The following is a 16962-nucleotide window of genomic DNA, read 5'->3' on the forward strand; positions in this document are numbered from 1 at the left end:
AGCAGTTTTCAGGGGCAGTACCCAGGGTTAGCCATCTGGTACGGGGCTGAGCACTAGTCAGGAGACACTCTTGAGGAACATTTCAGTCATCATTTTTGAACAGCACTTACTTTGAACAAAGCTCCTTAGGCATCTGTCACTCCAAAAAGGCTCAGGTTACTTTGAATACTACCAGGTCCACAGATCAGGAAAAGGCACCACACTGGATCCAGGGCTGCTAGCCTCAGCCAGGCAGAGGGGTCTCTGATGACAAGGACACCAAATACAGACTACAAAGCCTAGCTGACCTGCTGAGGCAGAGGTGGCAGAGGCCTCAGACCACTAATTGCTAGCCACTGAGGCCACTTCAGACACAAAACCACACTCTAGATTTGAATAGTCCTATGCTGACCCTCACAAATTACCTGTGCCCCTCGGGAGTAAGGAATCCCCCAAGCCCTCCTAAGTTTCCCAAGCTTGGTAGAGGCTAGGTGGTTTGCAGCCAGCCTGCACTGAATGGGGAAGTTGGGCCAAACAAAGCCTCCTCCCCAGGACTCTTGCAACTCACCCAGAGGTGGCTCACCCAGGCGAGTTTTTCAGTGTGCAAAAAACTGGGTTCTGAGATGGCAAGGCTACTCCAGATCTTCCTCACCTGCTTACCAAGAAAAAGGAAATAACATTCCCACCAGGAAGGTCTAGAGGTGCAGCCAGGACAGGATCCTAGTATCCACAGGAGCAGACTACCTGGTGTCTTCCCACCCCTCACTGGGGAGCAGAGGTTTCCCAAAAGCTAACAGTAAACACAAGACAGCACTGAATTTCAAAAGACAATTTTATTTGGACAGAAACCTTCAAACAGAACTTAGAGAAATTAGGCATTATTAAAATACACTCTTGCCAAGTGATTTAGCATTAGAATATAATGGGGGAACAGGGAACACATGGCAACTCATCCACTGTGGGGCCAGTGAGACCCTGAAGGGCAGCCATATGTAGGCAAAGGTTACCTTTTCCCCACAAACTTCTACTTCCACCCACCTCTACTCCTCCCCAGTACCCCCAGAGCAACAAGAGGAAGAGGCAGGACCCCAGGCCATTTATTACACCTTGAGTGCCAGCAACACACTGGATCTGTATTGTCCAGGGGCCCTGGGTTGGACAAGTCTATGGCAGTGGGAAAATTACATGGGCAGGCCAGTCTGGGGGGTGAGGGGGAAGCCTGAGCCCTTTGGCTAGCAGTATTCAGAGAAATAGACAGGTACACCAACTACTGGGGATTTTTGGAAGCCACAGTAGCTATCTCCCTCCCCATATGGAGACTCTGAGGGCAGCTCAGCAGGCTCAGGGTAAGGATCATCAGAGTGAGACAGCTCTGGCTCAAAAATCAGAGGCCAACATCCCAGCAGTGGCTTTGGGGGAGACAGGATCTCTCAGAAATAGTTTGTGCACAGCAGAACATGAAGAGGCAATGTGAAACCTGGAATATTCTGAGTTCACCATGTAGGCTGTGCTGGCAGTGGTACCAGCTCAGACCAACCCCTCAATATCCTCCATCCTGCAGCTGTCTCTGATTGGGAAGGGGCTTATAGGCCAGAACTGGACAGACCACAGGTGGGCACTGAAATGTTCAGGCTGCTGGCACTTGTCCTGGTACCCACAGGAATAACTTGTCCCAACATGCAAGCTCCAGGCAGTTGTCAAAACAATCTTGTGGACACAGAGACAAATAAAACCAGCTTTGGGAGATGCCAGCACTCACTACTTTGATCTTGATGTTCAAAGTCCAACTGGAAGTCCAGGTGAGTGTTTCTCCATACTAGACAGCTGAAGGCACCTGTGTCTGCTTCTTCCCCAAAGATGGACACTCCCATCTGACCCTCCCAACGCCACAACAGCCCCAGCCTGCTTTCAGTCTGCTAGCTGATAAAACTGTTACTTATACATTTTACCCATCTTAACCCATTCTAAGTACCTCCCACAAGTCATCTTTGTGGTACTGGATGAAGGTACTTAGCATGGGCCCCGCCCCTGTCAGATGATAGTCCTAGCAGACAGGCAAACTAAACATGTAAGACCCAGTGACCACTGCCTTTTACTGGCCATGGTGACCTTCTCCCAGCCCCCACAGTGCAAGGTAATAGAATGTTGGAGTGTTCAAACTGTGCCTACCTCAGCCCTATCACCCGAGACCCTCCCCCCACCCCATTCACTGGAGAGTTAATATCGTTAATGCACAAATGAAATCCTAAGTCATACCAAGGATCAGGAAAAAGATTCCCTCCCACAGAGCCTTCCACAGTTAGCTGAGAATAAGCCCTTCAGCACCTATAAGAGCCACTTAGAGTTTATGGTTTCATTTTCCCAACATTACATCTTTGAGGACCTCAAATTCTTTCCCAAAGTCACAAACACACATACGAACTTCAGTGTTCCCACCCTTAAAGCATCCCTCCATTCCTCTTGGGAACTTCAAAATAAAAGCAGCCAGTGTGCCTGGCTCCAGATCCTCTTCTAGGACACTGCTTGTCTCCAGGGGCTGATGTGACGTGACGATCCAGCGCCTGCCTCTGTGGGCTACGTCACATGATTGCACAGCATGAGTTTTGTTTCCGGGCCTTGAAAGAAAACAAACAAACAAACAAACAAACAAACAAAAAAGAGGCTGAAGAGTGCCAAGGAGGGCTTGGGGCTTGAAGGGTGCTGAGGAGATGCGGTGTTGAATGAGGCAATCAGACAGAGAAAGTAAAACCAACCAAAGGGAAGGCCCTCAGGGCTGCAAAGGGAGCTCCCCACATGACCTGACTATTTCCATTGCCAGGCTGGGCTCCTTACGATTTCTGTAACACCCTACTAATATTTTTAATAAATTAATATAGTTCCTTCAATCAGACCATGTATAAGCAAAACACGAAATAATGGAAATTGGACTACTTCAGTAGTGCTATCAGACTGCCCTGGCCGTCTTCCAGAGAAGCATGGTTCCTGCTCATGTTTGCAGGGCTGCTTTGTACCTGTTCTTGGTGTTTGATAGAAGGCCACCCTTTTAATCCCACCTGGTCACCTTCCTCCAATAATGCAATTCAACATAAACACGCAAAGGCAGACTTTTCTCTACTATTGTCCCACAACAGGCCAAACACACAGTGCTGGGGCTGAGGCGATAGTTCAGCAGTTTAAGAGCACTGGCTGTTCTTCCAGAGGACCAGGGTTCAAAACCCAGCACCCACATGGCAACTCACAACCACTTGTAACTCCAGTTTCAGGGAATTCTATGCTCTCCTCTAGCCTCTGTAGGCAGTAGGCATATATGTATGTGGTGCACGTAAAACCATGAGGCAAAACACCCACATACATTAAACAAAACAACAGAAACGTCCACAATTGGGAATTTAAGGAATGCCTGGAGAGAGGACGTCAGTCAGTAGGAGGTATTCTGCCAAGGGAAAGGGAATGAATTGGAGCACTGAGAACCCCTCAGAGACGGGACCTGTTGATATCTCAAGGACTTAGCCCAACTGTTCTCCCAACAGAGGAAGCAGGAGAACCCTGGTGACCAAAGCTGGAACCAATACGGGAAATGGGTGGAAGCTCTGAAACCTGCAAGGCATAGCCTTAGTCAAGCAGCAGAATGCCCGAGAGTGTGTTGCTCAGCAAGGGGCTGAGGCACTTGCTTTAAGTTCCCATATCCCAAGGAATGGTACCCAAATCTGATTTTGGTTCAATAAAGGATCAGCCCTAATAAAGAGTGTCAGAGAAACAAGCTGCAATGGCTTTGTAGGAGGGGATGCCCGGGAGGGCCAGGCAGAGCTACTCACAGTTTTATAGAAGGCTTTCGACTGTGTTCCCAGTACTTCTGATTTGGATACCAAGTCATCAAGCTTCTCGCCTCGCTCTAACAAAGACTCCATAGTGTTGTGCTAGGCAAAAGAGAGAGGAGAACTCTTGGCTCTGCGAAGTAAGTGCCTGCTGACAACAGGCCCTTATGGAAGTTTAATGGCCTGAAGTACCTCCTCTGGGACCCGACCCAACAGACACAACAAGCACTGAGACCAGTCCCAGAAGATACTCCAGTCAAGTCAATAGCACAGGACCTGGTGGCTTTCCCAGTATTTTTCCCAGCAAAGACTGAGATAAGCACTGCTCTAGGAAAGCTCACATAAAGCATGTTTGTATTATACTTGTGTACTGTAAGCACACATGTGCAGGGAGGTTTCTGTGTGACGAGAAAGACATATCTGAGTACTCTATGACCACACTAGGAGGGACAATGGCTTTCCCAAATTCACATCCACCCAGAACCTCTGAATGAAACCATACTTGGAAATAAGGTCTTTGCAAGTGTCATCGGTTTAAGAAGCAGTGATGCTAGATTAGAGTGGCCCTAATTACATAACTAGCATCTTCATAAAGTCAGAGATGCAGACACAGAGAGAAGGCCATGTGATAACACAGGAGAAACTAAGAAACAGTGAGAACTGCCAGCAACTCCCAGAAACCAGAGAAAGGCCTGGAACAGACATTATTCACATGGCCCCAAGAAGGAACCAGCCTGGGCCAGACTTCAACATCAAGCCCCCTGCCTCCTATGAGAGAATGCATGGCTGTTGTTTGGAGTCATACAGTTCATAGCTATGTGTGAGCATCCACGGGAGACTAATACAGTGAGAAAGCTGTGTCATCTGACCCAGGAGCCACAGAGCTACCAAGCACTTAAGATAAGACAAGTCCTAATATGTGCTTCAGGTGCAAACAACACATTTCAGAGACTCAGGCTCAGTATACAGAAAACTTGATTAGTAGGACTGGAGAGACGGCTAGCTTAGTGGTTAATCGTACTGAACTGCTTTTCCAAAGACCTGGATTCAATTCCAGCATCCATATGGCAGTTCACAATCATCTCTAACTCCAGTTCCAGATCCAATGCCTTCTGGCATCTAAGGGCATTGCATTTGTGCAGTGCCCAGATATAACACGCAGGCAAAAATCATCCTTACACATTAAATAAAAATTATAAAAGGCAACACTGTATTAATGACTTTCTTATACTAAAGACATGGTGGAAACTAGATATTCTGGATTAAATAAATAACACCAAATCTCAACAACTTTCCTTTTGTCATTTAAAAATATGACTCCTTCGAAATTCAGAATTACACATACATATCATATATGCAATATATTACATGCTCACTGACAGCACCACGACAGGAAGCATGCGCCCCGAGATGAGCTTTAGTCTGTCAGCACTACAATCTCTGCCTTGTGGAAATAGGAACACAGAGATGGAGGCCTCTAAAGAGCAGTCCTGCTGCCTGGTTCGTTTCCTTCCCCAGACAGCCACTGCCAGGCAAGCTGTACATTTGTGTGAGTGATACCAACTGAGGAATAAGCCAAACTGTCCTTTACTCCTGTACACAGCTGAGCAATTCATATAGCATAAAACGTCAGCTGAAGGCTAGGGATACAGCTCACTGGCAGAATGATTACTAGGACTACACTGATTCCCAGCCTGGTCCCTTCCAAGTAGAGGGTACTGTCAACTACGATGGGGTAGTCAGGGAGAGTGATAAAGTTGGTGGAGTGGCAGCCAGCATTTCCTGAAGCATGCTATGACTATTATTAAAGTAAGAATGGACTCTGACCCTGGTCAGTGGCACATCCTTCTGTGCTTTGGTGCTCATGTTTGCCCTCCACCTTTCCTGCTTACCAGAATGATTTTGGTCTCGTCCAGTTCAGCCTGTACTTTACTCATGGGATCAGCTTCTCGGGGGTTCTAGGAAAGAGCCAAAATAAAATCAAGATTGAGACTGAAGTAGTTACCTATAAACAATCTTCAACTAAGGAAACTACCAATTTACACAATAAAAAGGCACAGAACAGAGAACTCAAAACCTAGAGTTATCTGTCTTAAAATATTTCTCTGTGTTTTTCAAACAAATGATTGGCCTGTGCATCAGCCTTGAGATACCATGGTTACTGACCTTTTCCAGATCACATAGCTTCTGGGCCAGTCTCTAGAGAACATTGGTTTTAACTCACCTGGTATTTACTAAGGTGACCATCCAAGGCTGTGTACTGGATTGTAGCAGGGGACCCTACTGGCCAGTCTATTCTATCGACCTGCTTGGAGAACTCATCTAGTACCTGCAAAACAAAGGAGATTCAACATATCTCCTCCCAGCTCACCAGTACCTTCAGTGAAGCACCTTTACCTCATCCCAAATGAGGCTCCCGGGCTCCCCAGGGTACAAGGACATCAAATGGCAAGGGAACAGTCTAGGCTCAAGTTCCTCTTTTCAAATGTTTATGATTAAAACATACCTAAGTAGTCTAGAAGCAAAGATAAAGTGTGCCCAGTGTACAGTAAACTTCACCTGGGGAATAATAGAAGTATCCTCATTTTACACTAGCCCTCTAGTTTTACAAACTTCAAGATAGTGAGCTTGCTGGGCAGTGGTGGGAAATGTCTTTAATCCCAGCACTCAGAAGGCAGAAGCAGGTAAAGGCTGAGTTAGAGGCCAGCCTGGTCTACAGAATAAGTTCCAGGACAGCTAGGGCTATACAGAGAAAACCTGTCTTGAAAAGCCAAAAACAAAAAAAAAGTGAGCTGGTTCTTTGGATGTGCCTAAAAGTACTTCAGTGCTGTGAGGAACAGGACAGGGCAGTACTTTCTGTCTCAGGGTTTGTAATGAGAAATCACTGGGTACTAAACTCCATGGAGTGGATAAGAATTGGTGTGCTGCAACATGCCTTCAATCTCAGTACGCAGGAGACAAAGATAGGTGAAATTCTGAGTTTGAGGCCAACTTGGTCTACATTATGAGTTCCAGGCCAGACAAGGATACACAATAAGATCTTATCTCAAAAACAATCAAACTAACTCCAGGAAGCCATTGACTTCCACCAGGGAAGAAAGCTGCAGTGATTGCCTGCAGGAACAACAGGAAGAGAACACGGAACCTTCAGCAGAAGCACAGGCAGAGACTGGCAGCAGTGGCCCTATTCCAGAGGAGAGGTAATGTAATCCAGCACAGTAGCACAGGTTACTTGAAGGCCAGAGTCAGCACCAAGGAGGAAATATACATAGGCAGCGACTTCAAATGTCTCCTGGCTTGGGTAGCGGGATGGTGAAAATGTGGCCTCCGGAACATTCACCCCTCGTGCCTAAGGCTCTGCACCCATCACGTCTCACAGCTGACATCCCAGTCCAACAACACTCACCTTCTCCAGCAAGGTGAAGGCCACTCTGGAAGGATATTCGCTGTCAGCAATGACCACACCTGCCAGACTGTCGCTCCGGACGTAGACATGGCAAAGATACTCTACAGAAACAAGAGATCTCATATAAGGTGAGGACTTCGAACTGCTCTGAACTTGCCAATGCATTATGATGCTGGTTCCTACTTTCTGGTTCAAACAGCCACTCTGAAATGATTTTGAAACTCAACTGCTCTGAGCGAGGTCTACTAGAAGGCTCTTTACCTAGGGCCACACCCAGGAGCTCTGACTGACACCTAGATTCCCTGATACTATGTGTGTAGCAAGATCAAAATGAGCTGCCAGGGATGAAAAACACACCAAAGATAATGTCCCTGGGAGCAACTCCAGGTCACTGCCATTAGCCCAGGCCAGGTCTGGCTAAATCTTGACAATTTATGGCCCTCCCCAGCTCTGTGGTGCTCCTAAATTGAGGGAATACCAGACAAGACAAGCTGCTTCTCCTTTCTTAAAATAATCTCGTCAGGGTGGCTGAGAATTAGAAAATGATCTCTTAGGGTTTCAATCCCTGTAATAAGACAACATGGTTTGACCTACTCTAGCCTGTGCTGGGTAGCCAGGAGGAATTGTCTAGAAAAAGCCCAGGCAGTCCTGGATGAGGTCTCTAGTGTTATTGCACTAAAGCTGCCACATGATTAGAGGGTACGGTTTGCAGAAAAGCCTCTGAAAATAATCATAGTCCACAGGACTGTTGATTTTCATCACTTGAAAGGATTCAAAAATGACATGGCTAACCGCATCCCCAAAACAAAAGAACCTCAGAAGAAAGCTTACAAATAGCAACCTCTTGTTTACGGATCTTGTTTACAGAAGATCCCAACATTAAAGAGAAATAGATAAATAAAAAGAGGAGGAGACTGTAAACCCCTGGAATCCAAGAGGAGCAGAGATCAAGAAGAACAGAAAGGAGGTGGGATGGGAATTATCATCTTATTTTATATACATTCTCAAATAAGAAAGAATCTAACAAGGAGTTAGTTTCCATAGAAACTGAGAAGCTTGCCAGTGTGAGGAATAGTCCTTAAGGGATAAAACTGTGAATGGTAAACAGTAGGAAGGAGAGAGAACACTGACAGTCACAAGTCCTTTTCACTTCTGTGGTAGTCACAGGACAGAAACTCTTCACAAAGAATATACAGCCAGTATTGATGATCAGTGATCTTTCATCAATTCAGGAACTCTATCCTGGGGCCACTGCTTATGAGAAGTCATCTTTGTTTATGTGAAGAAATTCATGTAACTTCAAATTTGTCTGTGAAATGTTTGAGTCTAAAATAAATACCCCAAACTGATATCCAAAACCTGAATTATGAAATAAAGGAAAGATCCTGCTTAAAAAAAAAAAAAGAAAAGAAAAAGAAAAAATAGAAATCTTAGGAATACAGTAATTACCTCACAAGTGCTAGCAAGAAACCCTCTTCTGAAGGCTCTATAGACTGTGAGGCTGCTGATGGCCAAGAGAACCAGCACCTACCACTGCTCAGCCAGCCGGCTGGGGCACGTGCAGAGCTGGAGCCTAACGTGCCGTGAGCGTAAGCTGTGTAAGCACAGTTGCACAGCAAGTGTGCAGTAAGCGTGGACTGCAACACTCGGCTCAGTGCTCTTTATAAATAGGAGAAACAAGAAGAGGACACGAAGTAGCGGAAGAGCACAGTCCTGGGAGCAATCACTCGGCACAGGCAGCACTGTGTGACAGGCAGGCTAGCACTCAGAAGGGCGTGAGTCCTCTTACCTTGTTCTTTGACAGAAGCTCTGCTGCCTTTCGCCGAGCGTTCCACAATCAGTTGACTTGTAAAGGTCATGAATTCCTGAACACTAGGAAATACAACACATACTTATAACCTTCTTTCGGTCACACTGTCCCCAACACTGTGGAAAGGGACCTCTGAGGTTCTCTTGGTTTAATTCATTCCTTCCTAACCTTATAATAAACCCAATGTAAATGAACACGAATTATATACTACCATTCAAGTCACACCTGTGTACAACAAACCAGCCAAAACAACCCACTTCCAGGTGTCTGAGACATCTTTAGGCTATAGTTATTTTAACATTTCACTCAAAACATGATTTTGGGGTCCAGTGAAATGGCTCTTTGGATAAAAGCACCTACTGTCAAGTCTGGAAACCTGAGTTTGATCCCTGGAACCTACATAGTGAAGAAGAGAAATTTGTCCTACAGGTTGTTCTCTAGCCTCCATAAGCATCCCACAATGCACTCACACCCACACAAACACAGAAAATAACAATGTGACTGAAATCTTAACAACATGCCTGGAGTCTAGTGTCAAAGCTAAAAGCACTTCCTGTGCTTTCCAAGAAGCTGGATAAATAAAATACACTGCTCTAGAAAAACACTAGTGGTAAAAACTGGGGGTCAGGCAGAAGCACACCAGTTAGTACTGTGACCACACGACAGACCCTGGTTGAGAATGCCACAGACCTACATGGTGAGCTAGCTCAGGTCTGCTGAGGCCCTTGACACTGTGGAAAGAAACAGCTTGGTCAAGGCAGAAGTGGGAGTAGCTCCCAGGAAGCTGCAATAGCAGTTTATCATGGGCCCAAGGAGAGGTGTGAATCTGACCAGAATAGAAGAATTCCAGGAGCCAGTCTAGCCAGAGGACAGGCAAGAAACCCTCAACTGGTGATGCATGATAAAGGGCAGCCAGGGCCATCAGTACAAGGTTGTTCATTTTTTGAGACACAGTCTAAATGGCCCTGGCTATTCTGGAACTCTTACATAGACCAGGGTGAGCGATCCACTTGCCTCTGCCTCCTAAGTGCTGGGACTAAAAGTGTGCACTGTATCCAGCACTACAGTATTCTTAACTGCAACATCTGAAGACCTAAGTCTGAGAACTCAAGTCTTACTAGGTGTCACCCAAATTACTGTGCTGACCTCGATAGTAAAATCAGGATTGGTGTGATAGTTAAAAATGAGTTAGTATATACAAAGTATTTGAAACACTACCTGGCACATCATAATATATTATCATCATGAGGGAATGACATAATGACAGACTCACGAAAAACACTCTTTAATTTCCTTTTTGACCCTCAAGAAAACTAAAAAGATATCTAGAGCAAGATTACAGCTATGTGATTAGGACTATTCCTAGTGCACTCACTGTCAGAGACTTTACTAATCACGGTGAGTGAAGGGCGAGGATGAGGGGCTCACTCAACTGGAACATATGTCTCTTTGCTTCACCGCTAGTCATCTGACAGTAAATAACATAAGGATGTCAAAGAATGAGATGGCAGCACCGTGGAGCTCTGAGAATCCTCCATATCAACAGAAAGAGAAGATGGCAGCACCGTGGAGCTCTGAGAATCCTCCATATCAACAGAAAGAGAAGATGGCAGCACCGTGGAGCTCTGAGAATCCTCCATATCAACAGAAAGAGAGAGAAATGAAAAGATCCAGAGCCAAGTTGGCACCAAAGGTTCCATCCGAGAAAGACAACATCAAGCCCAGAACAGAGGCCAGGGTACATAAAGTAAGAGTGGCAGGAAGAACAGAAGGAGCCAAAAATGACACAACCTTTCCACCTTCAGGGAGTACATACCACAGGAAACTGTAAGCTACGTCACTGTGTATCTGAGCATCCACGTGGGTGCCATCTGTGTGCAATGCATGTGTACATACAGAGTTTTTCCTCAGGAGCCATTCACCTTGGTTAAGATGAAGTTGGTTAGGTGCTCCCAGAATAGGCTTGACCAGGGGTCAGTCGTCATGCCCTGACCCCCAGGGGGTCAGTCATCATGCGGATCCCCATCATCTTGTCTCTGCTTCCCTAGCTTTGGAAGTACATGCATATGCCACGACACCCAGATTTTTTTTCCTTTAATGTATTTGGGATCAAACTCAGGCCCTCGTACAGCAAGCAGTCTCCTACTCAAGCTACCTTCCAACCCCTCAGAAACATTACTCACTTAAGTATAATCCACAGCAACTCATGTCCATCAGTGGATGGATGCATACATAAAACACAGTGTTTACAAAAAACTCAATACTGTATACATTTAAAAGGGAGAAAATGTTGGTGTCTGCAGCACCATAGACGAACCTTGGGGCCATTCTGCTTAGTAAAACCAGTAGAACACAGAAGGACAACTACCATATATTCCAATTATATGAAGCCTTTAGAACCATCAAAATCTGAGACACAACCTGAACAAGCAGATTTCCTCCAGACTTTGAGACAAGATGACCACAGGTCCTACCCTGTTGGGTCCTTCTCCTGTGTCTGAGTCACTCTGCTCCCTCTCACAAGACTAGGTATCTGTGGAACTTACAATTAAAGCACTCCAGAATCCTTTAAATGCCTATAAGCAATACAAATTCAGTGGTTCCTGCCAAACTACCAGTGTGGACCCTTTCTGATCATCAAGGCCCAAACACTAAAAAGAATGAGTTTGACTTATAGCTGAGCCCAACATCCAATCCTTGAGGAATCAATGACTTTCCTCATAAAAGCATTACCTCCATACACCTCATATAGAATTGTTGGAAAGCCCTTTGACCAGCGACTCTCAAACTGTGGGCTGCAACCCCTTCGGCAAACCTCAATCTCCAAAAATACTTACATTATGATTCATAACAGTAGCAAATTTACAGTTATGAAGTAGCCACGAAAATAATCTTATGGTGGGTGGGGGTCACCTCAACATGAGGAACCGTATTAAAGGGTCCCAGCATAAGGAAGGTTGGGAACGACTGGCAATGACGAAATATAAAGGTGACTGTTAAAATACCAAACACTGGTTAAATCACCGGGTGCGAGGTGGTAGTCAAAATACTTATTTCTGAGTGTGGATATCCTAGATCAGAACATTTGGTAGTGCATCTGTAATCCGCACGATTTTCAGTGGTCTTTTAATCTTTCTAGAGCAGGGCAATGTTGTGGATGGCAGAGCCCTTTACCAGGGATGCTAATGACTCCTCAGGCATAGCCTGCGGCCAGAGGCTAAAGCCGTGCTCTCCCTTTGAGCGACTTGACTCCCAGCCCTCCTGGACCCAACCTCGGCTCCCCGGCCTCCAGGTCTAGCCACCAGGGCCCGGCCCACCTACCTGGACCTCTGGAAGAAACTAAAAGAAGACACGTCGTACGCGGCTTTGAGCAGCACCGCTTTTGCTTCGCCTTTGTAAAGGACACTGAGGCTGTACAGCTTCATGGCGCCGCACCTTTGGGCCGCCGGCTGGACCCCAGACCCGCTCCCAGGAGCGCAGCCCCAGTCCTTCAGAACAGCCGCGGCCGGCTGCTGACGGGGCCGGACCGGCTTCTTCCGCCTAGCTTGGGACCCACTTCCGGTTCCGGTCGCGGGAGGACGGAAGGCAGAGTACGCGCGTGCGCTTGCGTGTATCTAAGCCGCGGATCGCAGTCGCGTCAGCCCCGGTAGGTGCCAGAAGCTTTGGTCTCCGCCTGCGTGGCAGTCCCAGGGCGCATGTTCTCTTCCGGGCTGTTACGGGGACCCTGGCTGGCGGCGGGCAGTGCTGTGCCGTACCAACGCTCTTTCTTCCACATCCAGCTAGACTAGTCACCCGTAGCTGTCCCTAAGCTCTGCTTTTGTTGCATGCTATATGTAACAGCTAGGCTAACCAACCCTCTTCCCTGGGTATCCCAAGTACAGACGACTAAAAGAAATATCCTCCATCCTTTCCGTTGCAATAATAAAAATCAGAAACGTCACTGGCTGTGGCCAGGCTCAGCAACCTGACTTGGCACACTTGTTCGACAAGCACTGACACCATGACTCCACAGGCGGCAGATCAGAACCATTTCTGAAGAAAGTCTCTTTGTACAAAATTACCAGGATAGTGACCTTGCAGAAAGAGATTTGGATTAAGAAAACTGATAGCAAGAGCAGACCTTGGGTTTCAAACGTGAACACTAAAATGCTTATCAAACGCTCTTCCAGCTACTCTTGGCACCTCTTTCCTGGTTTCCTTTCTATGGTTTTACTCAGCCTTGGCCCCAGGAAGTCTCATCTGGAGATATGTGAACCTCCCAAGCCAAGCTTGTTAATATATTGCGAATGACACTGTCTTCCCTTCCGTTTCCCCAGCTGTTACCCAGCTTGAATTCAGCCCCAGTACTTCCACACCACAAAAGTGAGAGTTCCCTGCCACATCTGTTAAACTCGAAAAATATCCTTTTTGTAGACATGTTGCTAAAAACAATAAACTATCATATTCCAAGTTCTGCTCATTGCAGATGTTTAACAACAACGACGATGATAATTTGCATCATTATGTTCAATGACAAAAGCAAAAAAGAAAAAGCAAGAAAGCCTCATGATAAGTTGAAGATGCCCTCCAGACTGTAGGAAGCAGAGCTTTAAAGGGAGGCTAAGATCTGAGCAAGGTCTATAGATTAGATAATAGCACTGTATTTTTATTTCCAGCTCTCAGTCACTGCTCTGGCCTTATAAGAAAATTCTCTGGTTTTATGAGTAGAAATAGATAAACATTATGTATACAACTTACTCTTGAAGGGTTCGTATGCATATACACCTACATGTAGGTATATCTACATATATGTATATCTATGGATATGTATATATTCATGTGTCTATGCATGTATGTATATAAACATATATGTATTATAACCTGTATTAGGGTTCTCTAAAGGAACAGAATTGATAGGACATATATTTTTATTTTATGTATATGAGTACACCATTGCTCTCTTCAGACAGACCAGAAGAGGGCATCAGATCCCATTACAGATGGTTGTGAGCCACCATGTGGTTGCTGGGAATTGAACTCGGGACCTCTGGAAGAGGTTAAGAGTTGGTGCTCTTAACTACTGAACCATCTCTCTAGCCCAATAGGACATATATTGAGAGAGAGGATTTATTACATTGGCTTCAGGATGCTGTCTGTATAAGTAGTCCAACAGTGGCTGTCTCACACTGGAGAAGCATAGAGTCTGCTATTTACTCAGACCACAAGACTGGATGTCTCAGCAAACTTAATCTGGTGCTGAAAGTTTGAGGATTCCTGGAGAGATTGGGCTTCAGCCTACGTTTGAATCCCTAAGTTGGTTTAGGTGTAGGAGTGCCACAGTAACAGAGTAGATGAACTAGCTAGGGAGAGCAAAGGCAAGCAAGCAACCGGTAAAGCTTCCTTCTTCCATATCCTTCTATATGAGTTACCTCCAGGAGGTGCTGCCCAGAGTTAAGGTGGGTCTTCCTGCTTCATTTAGTCTGCTCAAGGAAAGCCCTCACAGGACTGCCCAGCAGCTTGTGTTGTAGTTGATTCCAGATGCGGTCAAGTTCACAACCGAGGTTATTTGTCATAATGCCAAAGACAGAGCAAATGCAGTAAAGAAGATTTAAGGGATGCGGATGAAAAGTGTCCAGAAATTTCTGTCCTTGTAGTGGTTCAAGAAACCTAAAAATATGGGGAGAGAAAAGCTTGCAAGGGAAGTCATTGAAAACACAAGCATAGTGTCACTGGTGTGAGATGACGGAGTTCTTGTGTCCAGCCTCCCCCTGAGTCCTGAGATGTCAAGAAAAGCCCTTTTGCAGAGCAAGAGAGATGGCTCAGTGGGTAAAGGCTTCTGCTGCCAAGCCTGATGATCTCAGTTTGATCCTCAGGACCCAGTGATGGAAGGAGAAAGCCAAGTCTCACATGCACACAATAGCATACATGTCAGCCCCCTGCATACTCAAGCATGTGCATGCATGCACATTAACACACAATAATAGTATTATAGATAAAATATATTTATAATTAAAATGTTAAGGTTTTTTTGTGTGTTATTCCACGTTGTACCCATGGAGGCCAGTAGAGGGTGTTAGACTCTTAGATTCCCTGGAATTAGAGTTACACATGGTTATTAGTTGCCATGTAGGTGTTGGGAACCAAATCTAGAATCTTTGTGAGGGCAGCTAGCTTGTGCTCTTAACCACCGAGTCATTTCTCCAGATCCTAATTTTTAAAAAGCCTCTTTGAAAACATATTTGTAATAACAGTGTCCATGACCAAAGACCCAGGTCCTATGTATTTGCCCAGTAGATACATACAGCAAATACCTACCTGCCTCTGAAGCTTTGTCCTGCTCACAAGAAGTGTTTATCCCAGCTACACAGCAGAGCCCTTTAGAAATCAAGAGGACAATGAAAGGGATTACCTATGTGGTCAGATTTCTATGAGAGCAGTTGTCAAGATTTAGGTGTGTGGATAAATACTAGTGCTAGGGAAAGAAGCCAGGGCCTGGTTCATACTAAGCAAGTCTCATCACTGGGATGTCCCAGTTTCCCCTGGACTGTCTAGGCGACAGGAAACATAGACATGGTCTGCCACAGATTTTATTTCTACCACTGGCTATGTCAGGACATGTAGGAGCTTTTGGAATTAGTGAAACAGGTATTTTCAGACTGCCTTCCCTGCGTGGGGCTTTCCTGAAGCTGTGTTTGTCTTAGAGTCAGCCTTTCCCTGCTGAGGACTAGCTGTACTGGACAAATGCCAGCCACTTGAAATGGGAATACATGGTCATTTAGGCAGCTTGCTTATCTCATCCATGGTAGTTGATGACTTCGGGTCAGCACAACACAGGAAGTTCAGAAGGGAGGCTTCTGAGAAAACAGAGAAGCAGGCAAGAGACCCTGCAGGCAATCCTCCTGCTCCACTGCCTGCATGGGCTTCCCTCAGCCTCAGTGAGTGTGGGTCCCACCTGAGAACAAGAGAATACAGAGGCAAGGCAAGAAAATGAGGTATGCCCTCAGAGCTGACACACCAAGCCAAGCTCGGCAGCACCCACAGCAACAGCCATAGAACAGAAGTCCTCACAAGGAAACTGCATCATGGGCTCTGGATGCCAGTGGTCCTCATGGCCTGGTTGGCTCAGTCAAAAAGCCTCTCCTGCTGACCCAGATCAGACCTCACCATACCAGCACTGGCCATCCAGTGGGCTCCTGCCTCACACTGTGCACAAAAAGCTGCCCTAGGATTTGTGAGAGTAAGAAGCGTTAGAAGAGTAACCAGAACATGTAGGGTACCATGGGAATGCTGGATACTCCAGACAGTTACAGAAGGACTGGTGGGTTTTTTTTGTGTGTGTGTTTGTTTGTTTGGTTGGTTGGTTGGTTTTTCGAGACAGGGTTTCTCTGTGTAGTCCTGGCTGTTCTGGAACTCATTCTGTAGACCAGGCTGGCCTCAAACTCAGAAATCCGCCTGCCTCTGCTTCCTAAGTGCTGGGATTAAAGGCGTGCACCACCACCGCGTGGCTGGTGTGTTTGTTAAAGAGGCAGTTTGAAAAGTTTAAGGGGAAACTTGCTGTGAGATTGTTGGTCTTAGAAATGACAGGCAAGATTCATCCACAATATTGCAACAAAATGGCTGCCTGAACGAGACTTGAACGTGAACAGCACCAGTAGACATGCCTACATGGAAGGAGGAAATCTCACAGGGCCTCACCCATAAACGAAGAACTACAGACAGCTAAGGAATTCGGGGAGCAGGAGAAACTGTGTCTCCCTTTTATGAGCCCCCTAATTGGTTGTCCAATACCTAATGGTCAGCCCTGAAATCATATTCACAAAGTAATACTAACCCGACTGATCAGATTGTAGTGATGTGTTTGTGTGTGTGTGTGTGTGTGTGCGTGCACGCGCATGTGTGTGTGTGTGGAGTGACAAGAAAAAAAGGCCACATATTAGAGAGGGAGCAAGGTGGGGACAGAGGCATGAAAGGAG

At 46.0% G+C, this 16962-nt stretch overlaps 1 protein-coding gene across 1 annotated transcript; it reads right to left on the reverse strand.

Moving 5' to 3' along the window:
• Positions 1-793: 793 nt before the first annotated feature.
• On the reverse strand, positions 794-12572 carry Ykt6 (YKT6 v-SNARE homolog). Its single transcript, XM_028777419.1, has 7 exons — positions 12332-12572; positions 8990-9072; positions 7201-7301; positions 6019-6123; positions 5687-5752; positions 3795-3896; positions 794-2594 (listed from the first exon to the last, which is right to left on the reverse strand). Exons 1-7 carry the CDS (start codon positions 12433-12435, stop codon positions 2559-2561), a joined length of 597 nt encoding a protein of 198 aa, XP_028633252.1. The 5' UTR covers positions 12436-12572; the 3' UTR covers positions 794-2558.
• Positions 12573-16962: the final 4390 nt, after the last annotated feature.

The sequence above is a fragment of the Grammomys surdaster genome, unplaced genomic scaffold (assembly GCF_004785775.1).
Source record: "Grammomys surdaster isolate TR1022 unplaced genomic scaffold, NIH_TR_1.0 67, whole genome shotgun sequence".
In the NCBI taxonomy this organism is placed as follows: Eukaryota; Metazoa; Chordata; class Mammalia; order Rodentia; family Muridae; genus Grammomys; species Grammomys surdaster.